General features: G+C 45.0%; 3 protein-coding genes across 3 annotated transcripts; all 3 read right to left on the bottom strand.

Annotated features, from left to right (window-relative positions):
• Positions 1-444: 444 nt before the first annotated feature.
• Positions 445-3,185, bottom strand: slc25a17 (solute carrier family 25 member 17). Its single transcript, XM_084571589.1, has 9 exons — positions 3,027-3,185; positions 2,635-2,695; positions 2,471-2,537; positions 2,235-2,386; positions 2,018-2,134; positions 1,783-1,931; positions 1,576-1,671; positions 993-1,081; positions 445-770 (listed from the first exon to the last, which is right to left on the bottom strand). The coding sequence occupies exons 1-9, from the start codon at positions 3,081-3,083 to the stop codon at positions 617-619; spliced, it is 942 nt and encodes a 313-aa protein (XP_084427715.1). The 5' UTR covers positions 3,084-3,185; the 3' UTR covers positions 445-616.
• A 604-nt stretch (positions 3,186-3,789) lies between these two features.
• Positions 3,790-6,580, bottom strand: rpusd1 (RNA pseudouridine synthase domain containing 1). The gene is made up of 6 exons (XM_084571450.1): positions 6,492-6,580; positions 5,325-5,541; positions 5,127-5,250; positions 4,951-5,053; positions 4,756-4,857; positions 3,790-4,671 (listed from the first exon to the last, which is right to left on the bottom strand). The coding sequence occupies exons 2-6, from the start codon at positions 5,510-5,512 to the stop codon at positions 4,277-4,279; spliced, it is 912 nt and encodes a 303-aa protein (XP_084427576.1). The 5' UTR covers positions 5,513-5,541; positions 6,492-6,580; the 3' UTR covers positions 3,790-4,276.
• Positions 6,581-8,456: 1,876 nt separating this feature from the next.
• arhgdig (Rho GDP dissociation inhibitor (GDI) gamma) lies at positions 8,457-16,885 on the bottom strand. Its single transcript, XM_084570412.1, has 6 exons — positions 16,610-16,885; positions 13,153-13,323; positions 12,787-12,870; positions 12,259-12,335; positions 10,020-10,083; positions 8,457-9,803 (listed from the first exon to the last, which is right to left on the bottom strand). The coding sequence occupies exons 1-6, from the start codon at positions 16,680-16,682 to the stop codon at positions 9,607-9,609; spliced, it is 666 nt and encodes a 221-aa protein (XP_084426538.1). The 5' UTR covers positions 16,683-16,885; the 3' UTR covers positions 8,457-9,606.
• Positions 16,886-17,567: the final 682 nt, after the last annotated feature.

Below are 17,567 nucleotides of genomic sequence, written 5' to 3'. Positions count from 1 at the left end.
ACGGTATGTGGATGGACTCCCGGTAGATCTCTACGGTACGTGGATGGACGAGCGGCGGCGTCTCAGACCATCCCACGGTTTATAGATCAGCTCAGACCGGAATCCACGTGTGTGACACGGAGCGATGGTGACAGAGGAGCAGCTACTGGATGAAAACACAGAATATAATATGCACATACAGTCACTACATATAAATATATATAACTGTATATAAACTCTAATATACTCTCACTTGTGTTGGACATTAACCTTTTATATTCTCACTAAATCATATTAGATAATACACTACTATATAAACTGTATATATTTATGTATATGAGCATATTTATTTTACCATTTAAAAGTTTTTTCGTCCTGAAAGTAGACAAATAGAACCCAATAAAACACATGAAACAGAAAACAATCTATTACTGATGTACCATTACAGTATTCATTTTACAAAAGAGGAAGAAGAGGAAGAGGAAGAAAAGGGAACTCAGAGGTTTGTTGTGTTTTATTGGAGGGAGTATTTACAGCATGAGGAGTTTACAGCAGAGTTTTTTATAAAGTTTAAGGCTCCAGGCTCGTGGGCGTCTGAACAGTTCATCATCAGCGCTCTACGCTGTCCAGAGTCCTGTCAGCGTTTCCTGTACTGGTTGCTGCTCAGTCCCATGACTCTGAAGGTACCGCTGGCTATCTTCTCGTAGAGGAGGAACATGAGGGCGGCAGTCAGCACCGTCTGCAGCAGCTTGGCCTCCAGACCCTTAAACAGACCCAACACACCGGACTTCCTGCAGCAGAGAACCAGGACACATCACATCACATCACATCACGTCACGTCACGTCACGTCACGTCACGTCACGTCACGTCACGTCACGTCACGTCACGTCACGTCACGTCACGTCACGTCACGTCACATCACGTCACGTCACATCACATCACTGACAGAATGAATCTAAAGGATGAGTGAATATCAGATCACATGCAGGTGATTTATTTGTCTCTCTCTCACCTCACCCTGTTGACCAGCAGACTCTGGACCGTCCTCAGACTGGACAGAAGTCTGGACCTTCTTTCTGTCGACGCGTTGAACTGACCGAACTGAAACGTGGATGAAAACATGAAATTAAAGGTTCCTCTGCTCTAAAAACAGATATATGACATCATTAATACGTCTTTAACATGTTCACATCAAAACACTGATCAGTGTAGAACTACTGATGAAGAGGAGCATCTACTGGAAATAGAAGAGAGGAAGAAGAAGGAGACTGAGCTGGAGGAAAGGAGGTTTCTCCTCCATGTCCTCCTCCATGTCCTCCTCCATGTCCTGAATGTGTAGAGTCTTAAGACGAGTCCACGTCTCCAACGTCTCTGTCCACATGGACTCCATCTTGGTTCATCTTTTCAAACACTAGTTTCATCTACTGGTTGTGTTCCTACCTCCATGTTTCTGTCCCTCCTGTTTATCCCACGTGGATCAGATGGATTTATTAGTAGATGATTAGTAAACCTTATCTGACCTCTACATCTGAGCAGTAGTTTAATCCCAGAGGTTAGTGGTATAATATGAACGTAGTCAGTCCTATGAGACCTACCCTGAGGATGGACTGAATCGTCTGCAGTGGATACGTGACAGTGGTGGCGACGGTTTTGGCCACAGCTCCGATGATGAAGACCTCCAGAGACGAGAGCTTTGAAAGACACAGAGCGGCGCTGGAGTGAATCACATGCTGACCTCTGACCTCTGACAGTCATGTGACCAGGCATATCTAGTGTCCTCTCATCCAGATAATGTCTCTCACCTCCCTGGGAGCTCCTCTCCTCAGCTGCCTCTTCAGGCCTTCATATATCATGAAGTGGACGGCCGGGTTCAGGACCAGCAGCAGTGACGGGAAGGTCCCGTTCCACAGAGCTCCCAGACCCTCATCCCTGAAGATCTGCACAAACGCATCTGCATCAGAGGAGGAAAAGAAACCCTCAGTGACTGCAGCTGTGGTGGTAGCTGAGATGATAAACGTCCAGATATTAAGTGTTTACCCAGAATGCCTGAGTAGTTGGTGGTCTGGAGGTCTGCGCTGCGAAACCTGGAGCCCTGAAGCTTCAGTCTGGTGTTGACCACCCACAGAGGAGTGGTGACCAGGACATTTACTACACCTGGACGGACCGGAGGCAGGTGGAGGTCAACAGGTTTTACGTTTAACCGTGTAGAACGCTGAGCTGTGATAGGTCACCCTGCTCCGTCATGTGGTCTCACCTGCAGCGATGCCTATGAGCAGGTCAGTGCTGGGCGTCGACTGCCTCCCCTTCAGCCAGCCGGCCTTCAGCCAGTGGAAGCAGTAGAAGTAGACAAAGTTGGAGCAGCACAGGCTGCAGATGACCGGGAACCATCCTCTGTAGGGAGCCAGTCTGCAGGGGGACGACAAACACGGGGACACGTCTCATGAGTCAAACAGGTGGATGCAAATCTGATGAGACACTGGTTTCACTCACAGTCCCTCCTCTCTGATGATTTCTGCCAGGATGGCTGGCGTAGATTTGGCCTTCCTGTTTTCATCCACTGCTCAAACACAAGAGCAGACATTTAAACACGTCCTCCTGATTATTATTATTATTATTATTATTATTTTATTTAACATTATTAAATCATATCTCACCCTGAAGCCGTAGTCTGGCTGTGTCAAGAGGGAAGAAGACTGTCATTGCTGTCACACTTCCCTGAAACACACCAAAGGTAGAAAGCGACACTTTTACTCCAAACACACCAAACTCCATTCAAAAATCAAACTATTTAAGCAGACCTAAGCCCCAGCAGCAGAACACAGTAAAACTAAAGTTACTTTACTCTCTACGTGATCATAACACACTGTTTATTCCGGCAGGTTTAATGTGTTATAAATATATTATTACATGATGTCTAAATGTTTCAGGATGAACTTGATTTGTGTAACATCTGTGACACCAGAATGCGACAGATTCTGAATGGAGTTCTGTTCAGGAGCTGTAACGCTAACAACGTGAAGTAGCTAACAACGTGAAGCTAACTCACCACGGCCCCGGAAACAGCGTGAACTAAACTCTCATAGGAGAAGATCTCAGCTGCCATGGTCCCCGCGGCTTTTACTGCTTTTAACTAAACACTGGAACTAACTGACGTCTCTGTCTCAACGGCTGCTCTCGTATCAGCTGATGTTCCGCTTGTTGCGGGTGCATCGCTTCCGGGTGTATGAGTCGCGCCGCGGCATCATGGGTAATGGAGTTTTCTACGCGCGACACGTTTCTTTCACGTCAACATTCAGAACGTGATTCAGTTCTTCCTGTTTTAATATTTATTGATGTTTATTATTATTGTTAATTTAATTTCATACTATTATTTTAATTATATACATATTTTTTTTCTTGCATATTTGCACATGGTTGTTTGGTATTGGTTGTACATTTTTAATCTTACCTAATTCAGTACACCTCATTGCATTCTAATTGAACTTTTTTCACTTATTCACTTATCTTATAATTATACTTTTTGTTCTTTTTTTAGTTCTCTATTCTTTTTATTGTTTGTTATATTTATGTATGGTTGAATGTCTGTACAAGCTGCTGCAACAGAGAAATTTCCCAGTTTGGGATCAATAAAGAAACTATCTATCTATGTATATAATAATCTATCTGCTGTAAACCTCCAGTATTAAACTCTTTGATATTTCTCTGATGAAATGATTATTTAAATAAATATCTGATTATTCAGCAGAAACACTTTAAGTTGAGGCGAGATTAATATAAACTGTAAACAGAGACTTAGTCCTTTATGTGATTGCAGAAAGAAACTTTAATGGTGGACTCTTACTATATAATATAATATAATATAATATAATATAATATAGTAAAATAAAACATTTGTCATCCAGACACATTAATCCAATAAAAGCAATAACATGAACAGCAGCATGTCTCATCTAACCGTCCTCAGTTGATCTGGTTCATTTCAGTTTCCTTTCATTGCTGATGCATTCACTGACATTCAGGAGAAACGGTGCTGATGAAGGAAGGAAACACATCTATGACACACACATAAACGTCTGAGGATGGACGGAGGTATTTCTTTTACAATAAACAACTTATTACAGAGTTTAATAGAGTCAGTGGCTCGAGATGAAATAACAGAAAGACTTTATCTGACCACAGAGCCCATCCTCCACGAAGATGAATGATTTAAATAAAAACTCAACGTTAGTGAGTGTTTGACTTTTCATGGTTGATGATCAACAGCTAAAATTAATTTAAATGAAATAAAATCCTGCGTCAGTCTCCGGCCCATTCACTCAGCCACTCCTGACACCTCCTCCTCTGCTCCTCACTCTCCTCCTCAGTCCTCTGCTCCTTCCTTCGTCTCCTCTCCTCCTCCTCCTCCTCCTCTTTCTTCTTCCCGTCCTCCTCTCCTCTGTGCTGCAGCAAAGCCTCCACCGTGTCCGTTAGCGTCCGTAACGAGCGCTCCGGGAGCCATTTTGGATCCTCCGTGGGGACAAAGGGGTCTCCAGCGGTGACGAGCAGGGGCTGGGGCTCCAGGGGGATGTGGAGGAGGTGAGCGTGGAGCATCATGCGGTACGGGGCGTCGTCTGCTCCCGAGCTGTAGGTGAAGTCTCCTACGATGGGGTGGCCGATGGCGCTGCAGTGGACCCTGAGCTGGTGGGTTCGTCCTGGAGGAAATCAGATCATTTCATTTGGTTCATTATCTGGCAGGAAGTGAACGTTGTCATTAGAGACGTGTCTGTTGAAGGTACCAGTGAGCGGCTGCAGCAGGACTTTAGTGACTGGGTCTCCGTCGTACGAGCCGTACTCCAGCACCGTCAGCTCGGTCTGACACGGCTTCGGGTTCTCACAACCTGACGAGAGGAGACGGCAAAGATCAGACCAGATGTTTCATGTTTCAGCTGAATTCATTTACTCTAGAGGACACCAACTTAAAACACAGGTACCTTCTGTTCCCTCTGCACACATCATGTGTGTTTTTCCCTCCGTTGAGTTCCTCCCGATGGAGAAGCTCAGGGTTTGTGTCTCCTCTTGGACCCAACCTCGAACCTGGAACATAAACCTCAGATTAGAGTCTTTCCAGAGACACATTCATAGATGACGACTGTGTCTCAGCTCAGACCAGAGCGAGGTAAGCTTTGGTGACCGTCCGGTCCTTGAAGCAGCGGTAGGCTTTGCCAGCAGCGGCTTTACTGAGGGCGACGCAGAGAGCTCCGCTGGTGGAGAAATCCAGCTGGTGACAGAACCTGGAAGAAGAAGAAGAGACGATGAAGAGTCTGCTCTGAGTGATGAGGATGTTACCGGCTCATGTGACTCTGACCTGAAGCCGTAGTAGGTGTTGGGGTCCGCCAGGTGAGGGAAGCGCTGACGAAGCTGAGCCTGGACCGTGTGTTTCTCGTACCACATCTTGCTGTCGATGCGGATGTCCCAGTGTTTGTCCACCACGATGTAGTCGTCGCTCTGGTACAGGACACGCAGGCCGTCCACACGGGCCGGCTCTGTGCTCATCACGCAGCCGTCAGCTGACTCATCCAGACCTGCAGGGAATTTACAACATTATCCATCATCTGGTCTGATCATTGAAGGTTCTCTGATCCCTCAGCTGCAGATCATTACTGATCATTATTCCTCCAGATGTTAATAAGAACGTCCCTCAGAGTGGACACGACCTCTGAGGAGACACAAACAGACTGCTCCTGGTTTCCACCATCAGCTAGAGGAATCTATTTTTGTGGCTTCAGTATAATTTAATTTATTGTCCAACGTGGTGTTCTGTGAACATTTTACTTTCTGGAACATTTCATTTTATATAAAACATGTTTATTTTCTCAGAGCTATATTAGTTCTGCTGGTTTGTTCCAGATGTGTAGCTGCTCCTGCTTCCTGAGGATCAGATTTTTTATTTTTTACTTCTTCTTGGACCTTCACTGTTAAACAGACAGACCCTGTGATCAGCTGATCAGCTGATCACAGACTCTGTGATCAGCTGATCACAGACTCTGTGATCAGCTGATCAGCTGATCTCTACTGGTTCTAAACCTCATCTTCATTCAGTTGTCTCTGGAGCTGAAATAAACTCATAAATACAACAAAATAAAACCATCAGATTATATTTATATTAAAACCAGAGAAAACACTGTAAGTGATAATAAATCTGTTATTATTATTATTATATTATATTATCTGTGTCATGCTGTTGTGGATCTGAAGCTAATTTAACATTTAAACTATTCAAAGCAGATGTGTCATGATTTATAAAGAGATCATCTGTACATCATGATTATAAGAACACTAATAATATAAATGTCTTTAATAAATATCAGAAATAATAATGTCATTCATTAAGTGCAGTAGGTTGGATGGCGGCTAACTAGTTAGCATGCTAGCACCGTCGGTTTGCTACATGCTGTAAGCTAACGCTGTAAGCTAACTGCCTTTAGCTTCCTGAAGGACCGGATGTGAAGAATAAACTTGTTCTATAACTTACCTTCAATAAAAACAGAGAAAAACAATGAGAGAAACAATGAACAACGTCCCGACGGATGTAAACAAAACCACAGGTACACGAGTGGAATGCGCATGCGCCACTTTCTTCTTCGTCAGAGGTGACATGTCGCTAGCGCCCTCTGGTGGGGAGACGCTTTGTTTTGGTCTGTTTCAGGAAGAGGTTTTATTTTATTGTAGTTATTTGATGAAAACTAATGAATTAAAGAAAACAGATTATTTATCTTAAACATAGTTCATTTTATTAGATTTGAATGATTCTGAAGTTTAATAAATAAATAAATATATGAAAGAAGAAGTAAATAGAAACGTGTAGATGATGTTTTTATCTTAGAGTCATGTTCATGTTGTGACTCAGATTCAGATCTTCTCTGGATGAAATGCAGCTTTTACCTAAAACAGTGACTTTAGAAACGTTACTGCAGGTAAATCACAGGTGTTTTAAATGTCTTGATGTTGCTCTTTACAGGAAACAGAAGATTTTATGTGATTTATTTATTTACTAACAGTTAGTCCAGTATCAGACTGTTAAAGTGTCCATCCTGTAAAAGTTATGAAAGTTCAGAAGTTAAACCTCTCATCAGACGACGTCTCATCTACAGCTCAGGTCTGTTACACAACGAGGTCTGAATCATTTTCTATTCTGTGTCTCAATCACAAACCTTCACAACTCTGTAGACGGACAACTGAGCATGAATCCTGTAGCTCTGCAATGAAACAGAAGAGGTACTATGTCCCCCTCCATGTCCTCCTCCTCCATGTCCTCCTCCAGTCCTGAATGTCTTAGAAGACGACCAAGATGTCTCCATGTCTCCATCGTCTCTGTATACATAGATTCCATCTTGGTTCATCTTGTTTTTCTACCTCCATGTTAAACTCTTCACCTGATGCTGATTTACTAGGAGATGATTAGTGAAGGTTATCAGACCTCTACTCTTCATCCTTTAGTCTGGACCTGGTTCAGGTTTTCATTCTGGCTTTAATCCTGGTGGAGCAAACACTCTATCTATCCTCTGATTCTCTGTGACCTCTAAATATCCTGACGACCGTTTGTGTTGAATTAAGTTCAGTAATCCCTGAACACAGTCAGATATGAACGTGTTTAAGAAGATCAAGAATGATTAATAATCTCATTATATAATTGGCATTTCATAAAGCCACCACCGTCGTCATCCTGCTGTGAGTCAGGTGTTTGTGGTGACTGTTGTGTAACATCCAGATTAAATCGTGTCCATCCTGAGGACAGATGGTCGGTTTACCTGCAGCACGTGTCCCCCAGCTCCACAGGAACCCAGATGTTTGAGTCAGAGGAAGAGGACGGAGGCTCAGACTTTATTTCCAGCTTTTGTTTGATTCTGGTCTGGACGTATGTGACTTGATGTTCTGTGAAGCAGCTTCCTGCAGAGATGGATCCAGTCTGGTGATCTGTGTTCTTCACGCAGCGTCCGTCAAAGCTTTCATTTAGCTGAATAAAGAGTGAGAGCTTGTCTCTGACCTCCAGAGTGCAGCCATGCCTAAGTCCTTCCTGCAGGCTCGCTGTGATGAGCCCATCATGACGACGGACTGGGGCGTCCCTCTGCTGCTGGCCCTGCTGCTGCTGGCTCTGCTCTACTCCTTCCTCTACCTGCCGGCCACCGCCCAGCGAGCTCTGCTGGAGCAGACGCTGAGCAGCAACAACACCACGGACGCCACGGCCGCCACGGACGCCACGGACGCCATGGCCACGGCCACCGCCGGCTGACTCTGCAGAGGACGGGCACTGAGCCACGATGGACAGAGAGACTGAAGTTAAAGATGAAGCTGAAGCCTGCAGGAGAACCATTCATGAGTCTGTAGCTGATCTGTCTTCATGTTGGTAAAGTAATAAAAGAGACAATTAAAAACTCTTTTCCTTTATTTCTGTTGTTGTCACGTGTTAAAGGAGAAACCTGCTTGTTTGAATTATCTTTATTAAAAGATTTGACACCGATAATCGACTGTTCCAGGATCAGACTCAGGATCCGCAGCTCTTTGACATCTGGATATTTTTTTATTTTAATCACATTTTAGAATAAAGTTATAAAAAAAAAGGAAGGAGAGAATCTTTTCTAGACCATGCAACACCCAACGAGCCGACGTTCACAAGGATTCACTCAAATGGTTTCTCAGCTACAGACGAGATCCAAAAACACGGTAACGAAGCCTCTTACAGATTCATGTCCTCGGTTCAGAGAGATGATCAGATGAAGAACATGCATCAGCTTCTACAGCTCGTTCAAAAAGCTCCACACACACAAAACGTTTTAAATACACACAGATCCTCCGGGTTTACTCCACCAGAACATCATAAAAGCTTTTTCACTTCCTGTTTAGTAGAAAAGAAAAATTCACCGATCGACCAACAAAACCAGAAACTGGAGAAGAAATCTGTCAACGATTCAGACGGAAGAAAACTCAACGTCTGAGGTTTGAGCAAAGCTTCTTTTTACAGCGTTCATTTTATTTAACTTTGTTCCTAAATGTACGGAGGTCTGTAGAGGACACGACTTTAAAAACTTAATTCCACAACAGCTGATAAAGATTTATGAGTTAAAATAAAACTGTCACAGAATTTAAAACAATTATAAAATAAAACTTTAGATTTATTTTGATGTAACCTGTAATTCTGGAATCAGCAGACTGGGGGCGGTGTTTCATTAATTTAAAGTTAATTAATCAACTTTAACAGAAACATTTAACATCGATTTGTTTTCATGATCAGATTTTAATGTTAAATTTGACTTTAATAAAAACACCTTTATCTAAATTTTATTTTTGTAAATGATTTTAATCGAGGCTGTAAACTAAATGTGAATCAGATTAAAAGACGCAGGATCACAGATTAAATCAAAACTGGATTATGATGCTGTTGTAGGATTAGATTTAACAAAGTGTCCTGCGGCGTCTCACCAGACATTAAATCTGAAGTCAAACGTTTTCATTTAACGTTTTAACAGACTCTTGATTCTTAAACTGAGGACGGACGTGAAGCAGACGTAGTGAATCATCAGACGGACGAAGAGGAGGAGGAGGAGGAGGAGGAGGAAGAGGGGGAGGACAGCCTCCTGTCTCTGTCTCCGTTAGTTCCAGTCCTTGCTGATGTTCAGGTTCCACTCCCAGGACAAGAAGACGTTCTTGTCGTCGTCTACGAGGCAGGACTTGATCTGATACTGACCACGAGACATCAGACCTTTAGGAGCCTCGTCGGCCGGGGACACGAACTCCTGGTCCTCAGGCCGAGGGCCGTAACTCCCCACCATGTACACCAGCTTGTTAACTGGGGGAGACGGGGGAGAGACGGGGTGGGGGGACAGAGGAGTCAGTTGGTCTAAATTCACTACAGACCTGGAACTAACATGTTTAACTAACTAACATAAAATATATAAAAAATAAAACCTTTAATTAAAGAGAAAATATCCGTGTTCAAGTTCAAATAAAAGCTGATCCAGTTTCATGTTACTGACACTGATCCCTGACTCCTCACTGGTCTCACCTCTCACTCCTTTCCTGTAGGTCACATGACGATACTTCAGACCGGAGACGATTTCTCTGTTCACCTGCAGACACACGTCACATGACAGATCACTGGTACTAGTGTGAGTGGATCACAGATCACTGGTAGTAGTGCTAGTGGATCACAGATCACTAGTAGTAGTGTTAGTGGATCACAGATCACTGGTAGCAGTGTTAGTGGATCACAGATCACTGGTAGTAGTGTCAGTGGATCACAGATCACTAATATTGGTGTTAGTGGATCACAGATCACTGGTAGTAGTGTGAGTGGATCACAGATCACTGGTAGCAGTGTCAGTGGATCACAGATCACTGGTAGTAGTGTCAGTGGATCACAGATCACTGGTACTAGTGTGAGTGGATCACAGATCACTGGTAGCAGTGTCAGTGGATCACAGATCACTGGTAGTAGTGTTAGTGGATCACAGATCACTGGTAGTAGCGTTAGTGGATCACAGATCACTGGTAGTAGTGTTAGTGGATCACAGATCACTGGTAGCAGTGTTAGTGGATCACAGATCACTGGTACTAGTGTGAGTGGATCACAGATCACTGGTAGCAGTGTTAGTGGATCACAGATCACTGGTAGCAGTGTTAGTGGATCACAGATCACTGGTAGCAGCGTTAGTGGATCACAGATCACTGGTAGTAGTGTTAGTGGATCACAGATCACTGGTAGCAGTGTTAGTGGATCACAGATCACTGGTACTAGTGTGAGTGGATCACAGATCACTGGTAGCAGTGTTAGTGGATCACAGATCACTAGTAGCAGTGTTAGTGGATCACAGATCACTGGTAGCAGTGTTAGTGGATCACAGCTCACTGATAGTAGTGTTACTGGATCACAGATCACTGGTAGTAGTGTTAGTGGATCACAGATCACTGGTAGCAGTGTTACTGGATCACAGATCACTAATATTGGTGTTAGTGGATCACAGATCACTGGTACTGGTGTGAGTGGATCACAGATTACTAGTAGCAGTGTCAGTGGATCACAGATCACTGGTAGCAGTGTTAGTGGATCACAGATCCCTAATATTGGTGTTAGTGGATCACAGATCACTAGCAGCGGTGTTAGTGGATCACAGATCACTAGTAGCAGTGTTAGTGGATCACAGATCACTAATAGTAGTGTTAGTGGATCACAGATCACTAGTAGCAGTGTTAGTGGATCACAGATCACTAGTAGCAGTGTTAGTGGATCACAGATCACTGGTAGCAGCGTCAGTGGATCACAGATCACTGGTAGCAGTGTTAGTGGATCACAGATCACTGGTAGCAGTGTTAGTGGATCACAGATCACTAGTAGCAGTGTTAGTGGATCACAGATCACTGGTAGCAGCGTCAGTGGATCACAGATCACTGATAGTAGTGTTAGTGGATCACAGATCACTGGTAGCAGCGTCAGTGGATCACAGATCACTAGTAGCAGTGTTAGTGGATCACAGATCACTGGTAGCAGTGTTAGTGGATCACAGATCACTGATAGTAGTGTTAGTGGATCACAGATCACTGGTAGCAGCGTCAGTGGATCACAGATCACTAGTAGCAGTGTTAGTGGATCACAGATCACTGGTAGTAGCTTTAGTGGATCACAGATCACTGATAGTAGTGTTAGTGGATCACAGATCACTGGTAGCAGCGTTAGTGGATCACAGATCACTGGTAGCAGTGTTAGTGGATCACAGATCACTAGTAGCAGTGTTAGTGGATCACAGATCACTAGTAGCAGTGTTAGTGGATCACAGATCACTGATAGTAGTGTTAGTGGATCACAGATCACTAGTAGCAGTGTTAGTGGATCACAGATCACTGGTAGCAGTGTTAGTGGATCACAGATCACTGGTAGCAGTGTTAGTGGATCACAGATCACTGGTAGCAGCGTTAGTGGATCACAGATCACTGGTAGCAGCGTTAGTGGATCACAGATCACTAGTAGCAGTGTTAGTGGATCACAGATCACTAGTAGCAGTGTTAGTGGATCACAGATCACTGATAGTAGTGTTAGTGGATCACAGATCACTGGTAGCAGCGTCAGTGGATCACAGATCACTGGTAGCAGCGTTAGTGGATCACAGCTCACTAGTAGCAGCGTTAGTGGATCACAGCTCACTAGTAGCAGCGTTAGTGGATCACAGATCACTGATCCATCACTCTGGGTTGGTTACTTCCTGGTTTCATCTAATCATCAGTGATCATTAATCCCGGTTCAGTTTTACCTTGAAGTGGATCTTTAGTCGGTATCGAGCTCCTTCCTGCAGAGAGACGCTCTTCTCCCTCAGAGCGCTCAGATCTCCTACAGCAGCAAACACACCACAACACACGGTCAGTAAACTAGAAACTAAATAAATAAATGTCTTTATTGTATATTAGTTTAACAGTGAGAGCAGCAGCTGCTGGAGGAGGTTCAGTTGAAGATGGATCTGAGCAGTGGTGAGGTTTCTCCTGAGTCTGCTGCTGTAATCAGTTTAAAGGTGCTTTTAAAGACACTGGAGACAGACGGGGGGGGGACCAACATTCAAAATAAAAGCATAGATCATGACCATGGACGCTGCTGATACGGTTTAATTTAATTACTTTAACTGACGCTGCCTCTAAACGTCCTGTTCACTGTGTTAATATGAACAGATTAATGTTCTCTAATGGAAACATGATCCTCCATCACCTCCATCACCTCCATCACCTCCATCATTACTGCAGCACAGATCACTGTGATGGTGCGTTCAGGGACTCAGTGAACCAGTTACCTGTCAGGTCCATGCTGATTGGTTCAGGAGCGTCGTCACAGAGCAGAGTCAGTCTGGTCACCGTGACGTTTGGTCCAGAGTCGTCTGCAGGACATGAACACAGTGGTAAAGGGTCAGGATTAGCTTAGCTTAGCATCACTGCATGGAAGCAAATAAAATGTAACGAATGAATCGTTAGCAGCTCAGATGCTAAGGCTACAGTAATACGTTAGCGGCTCAGATGCTGAGGCTACAGTAACACGTTAGCGGCTCAGATGCTGAGGCTACAGTAACACGTTAGCGGCTCAGATGCTGAGGCTACAGTAACACGTTAGCGGCTCAGATGCTAAGGCTACAGTAAGACATTAGCGGCTCAGGTGAACTCACCTGCCATCAGGGCCTCGGGGCCCAGCAGCGTCTGCTTGTACTTCACCAGACTCTCGTCGTCTTTGTCCAGATCCTGGATCTCCTGCAGAGTCTTCTGAGCCGGAGGATTGTAGTTCAGGTTCCTGTCGTCGTCTTCCTCGTCCACCGGTAGATCCTTCTCACCGATCAGACCTTCCAGAGAGAAGAGGACGTCGTTATCAGAGGAACTGGTCTGACCTCCTCTCACTGAGCTCCTACAGTAGAACCATCAGACGACCTGTTCTCCACCATCAGCACCAGACATGAACCCAGCTGAGGTGGTTCTGGATGAGCTGGACCAGAACTCAACACCTGGAACACCTCAGGAACCAGACGGCAACTGCTTCACCTCCCCTGGCCTTGACATCACTCTGGATGAGGATCTGTTCCAACCTCTTTGTTGGAGCAGAACCAGTTCCCAACCAGATCAACCTTCCTCCTCTACATATATTTGTATCCGGGGGAAGTTTCCAGGTTAATCAGACCCAGCTGACACCAGAGGACAGGTGAGCTCACCTACCTGTCACACTCATGTTCTCACCTGTCAGGAAACTCAGAGAGACTGAAGCTGGAGATGAGAGTGAACCTGATCTGAGTGAAGCAGCTGAAACCGTCTCCACAGAGACACTGAGATGATTTCTGCTTCCAAGTCTCTAATCTAAACGAATCATTTTAATATCAAGCTTTTCTACCTGCTCCATCCGTCTCTAGAGCTCCCCTGTCTAAAGCAGATCAAGGGTTAAAGGCGTGGCCTCTTTGATTGACTCCAAACAGACACCAGAAGTCTGTTGATAATAATCTGATGTCAGATGGTTCCAGTTCAGTCTCTGCAGAGCTTCCTTCCACTGACTCCTTCACCATCGACTGTAAAACGCTCCAGACTGAACAGCTCCATGTTTACATGAGCAGTAAATACCAGAAGGATCCAACTTCAGTCTCAGAAAACAAAACCACGACTGATTTAAAGCTGCAGATCTTTGGTTTTAGTTGATTAAAAGTCCAGATTTATATCCCAGACCAAGATGAAGCTGTTTATGAACACGTCTGTAAATGAATTAGCTGAGGATTTAAATCTGATGCACTTTGTTTCATTCTAATCGTCATCGTTTGGCAGAAAGAAAAAAGCTTTTAACTAAAGATTTAAGGAGGTTTAACGAGGACGTCCAGAATTTATGGAGAGATTTAATATCCCGACTGATCTAGAAACATCTATAACCATATGACCTGATGATGTTCATACATAAAGAACAGATCAGAGGGTTTGTCTCAGCTCTGTCCAACAGTAACAGTCGACCTAAGATGAATTAAAACATAAAAAGAAGCAGCAGCATCAGATCCATCGTGTGTCTGTCAGACTGGTCCGTTATCAGGGAGCTGATGCATTAGAAGCTCTAATGGCATCAGATGGAGAACACTTCCTGTCCTGGAAGAGGAGGCTGTCAGACGTGAACGTTGCCAGAGCTGCTTCTGTCTTTTCATTACTTTACTCTCTAGCATTAGGTTAGCATCTAACAGCTAGCTAGCTCACACAGGCTGCTGCTCACTGCAACTAGCATTAGGTTAGCATCTAACAGCTAGCTAGCTCACACAGGCTGCTGCTCACTGCAACTAGCATTAGGTTAGCATCTAACAGCTAGCTCACACAGGCTGCTGCTCACTGCAACTAGCATTAGGTTAGCATCTAACAGCTAGCTCACACAGGCTGCAGCTCACTGCAGCTAGCATTAGGTTAGCATCTAACAGCTAGCTCACACAGATTCTTCTCTCTGAAAATGAGTGTTTTAAGACCAATATGACTGTGACGTCCCCTGGACCAAAACGTTGCACCTGAATGCACCACGAAGACCCTAGCCAACGATCAGCTGGTACCTGTACTACACCTGAGAGGAAATAACTGTTAGCTAGGAGGCTAGTAAGAGCTAATATTAGCTGGTGAGGATAGTAAGAGATGTCCTCTCCTGAATCATCCGATCAGGTATTCTATATTTATTCTAGATCATCATGCGGTTCTGGTCCTGGTCCTGGTTCTGGTTCTGGTCCTGGTTCTGGTAGACTAGAACTAATGGAGCAGGACCCACCAGAACCACCAGAGGTTCTCAGAGCTGCTTCGTCCTCTTTTGACCCAGATAGCTGAGCTGTGGTCGTCTGAGGCCGTCACTGATCTAATACGATGACGAGGCCTCTGGGACTGAGACATTAATATACAACTAGTGAAGGACGATGAATGTGAGGACGGATCCAGAGTCAGCTCACACTGATCTGTCCTCGGGGTTTCTAACTGACCAACTGGACTGGTCTCAGGAGTCTGCTCCTCCACAAACACCTCCTTTATCTGCAGGAGACGATCCTGAAACACTGACCTGAGGACGAAACAGGAGGAGGAGGAGGAGGAGGAGGAGGAGGAGGAGGAGGGAGGTTTTCAGCCTCCAGAAACAAACCATAGAGGACTGATATGATGTTTCACTGGTGATGGACAGATAAACAGTTAAACCACATGGGCCTCACCCACTCTCTCTCTCTCTCTCTTTCTTCCTTTCTTCGTCCTCTCGTCTCTTTTCTTTCACACCTACTTCTAATCATTTCCTCTTGCCTTCTTTTCCGCCTACTCTTCTCCTCCTCCTCCTCCTCCTCTTCTTCTTCTGACTCTCTCCACTTATCCTCCACTCAGTCACCTCCCACGTTCCTGTCAAATCTCTCCGTCCTCACTAAGCGTCTTTTTGACAAGATTAAATTCCTCTGGATCACTTTATACTTTATACTTGTTTCTTTCAGGGCTAATTAAATGTTTTCATTCAGTCAAATCAAATAAACCAGTCGCCTCTTAGAGGACCTGGACCTGGACCTGGACCTGGACCTGGACCAGGACCAGGACCTGGACCCGGACCAATCAGCCTTTGGAAACTCTTTACAGACGGGTTTGAACCCTGTGAGTGTCAGCATTAACCACTGCACCACCGTGCCGCCCAACACGAGGCGGTAAAACAGTCGGATGGAAGACGTTGAGGATTCAGTGAATTTAGACAAAGAGAGAAACCGTCTGGATATAAATCTGATCTCTGAGCTTCGTTGTTAGATCTTTCTTTTTAAATGACTTCACTCTTTTTAAATCTCAGAAAACACACCCAGCTTTATGAGGGGACCCCCCCCCCCCCCTCCACCCAGCCACCCCCACCCATCTGAATCAACAGCACTGCAGTGAGAGAGTTGCAAACACAAAAGCCTCCGGTAGAAATAATATCAGACGGTGGTGACATCATTTAAGTCCTGCTGCGGAGGAGATCAATAGCTATTGATCGCCTCCTTCAGCTCGTCTTCATGCTGGACATAAAAACGTCCACAGCCTCCAGGACGGAGACAGACGATCCTAACTGTCCCCCTACGTGTTTAAAGCTTCAGATCAATGAGCATAAAACAAGCTGAAGTTGGTCCACGGCCTCACCTCTGTAGCACATCGTTAGCCACAGCAGCTCCAGCACCTGACCCCCAAACTCACACACGTCCACCCCCAGCATGGTGCCTCGGTCTGGGCTGCGCTCTGTGAGCCGGCGGCTGACGGAGAACCAGAGAAGCAGGAACCTCCACAGGTAGCAGCAGCGTCTCTGGTCAGACGAGCATCGCTCTCCACAGCCGAGGAAATGATAGAAGAGAGGATCCTTGGGTGTGGATGTGATGGGGATGTGGGTGAGCTACAGAGAGAGAGGAGGGAGGGAGGGAGGACGAGAGGGAGGGTGAGGCAGCAGAGATGCAGCTGGCTTCCTGCACTTCTTCTTCTTCTTCTTCTTCTTCTTGTGTTTCAGACAGAGATGTGTGTGTTCATGTAGCAGGAAGCTAACGGTGGAGGCTGCTTCAGCCGTCTGAGTTCAGACGCTATCGATTCACAGAGGACCCCTCCCATCCTCCCATCCTCCCATCCCTCCCCCCGTGCCTCCCCCCCTCGTGTCTTCAGCCCACCGACTGCAATGAGCTCATCCTTTACCTCCCCCCTCCTCCTCCTCCTCCCCCTCCTCTTCCTCCCTCTCACATGCTTTCACTTCATTTCCATCACTTTCATGTGTCCACTGTCTCCCTCCACCCGTCCATCATGATGTCTCTCTGTTTGTCTTATTTCCTCTCTTCCTCTTCCTCTTCCTCTGTCTGGTAGCAACCACGCCCTGACAGCTGATCTCTTCAATCATCCTCCTTTCTTCTGCTGCAGACGTCATGTAGCCGTGTTATTATTGTTCAATGTTTTAAATATAATTAAATATAAACCTCCTGATGCTGCTCATTAAACTTATTACGTTTGAACCAGTTAGTTTGACATTAACTTGTTTATTTAGCTTTTTAAACTGACCATGTTAGCATTAGGAAATAAAATTTAATGGATAACTCGAGGTAGCACACCTGTTTAGCTTTAG

This window comes from Chelon labrosus, assembly GCF_963514085.1.
Source record: "Chelon labrosus genome assembly, chromosome: 21".
NCBI classification, from domain to species: Eukaryota; Metazoa; Chordata; class Actinopteri; order Mugiliformes; family Mugilidae; genus Chelon; species Chelon labrosus.
This window is presented reverse-complemented; position numbering and strand designations above follow the sequence as displayed.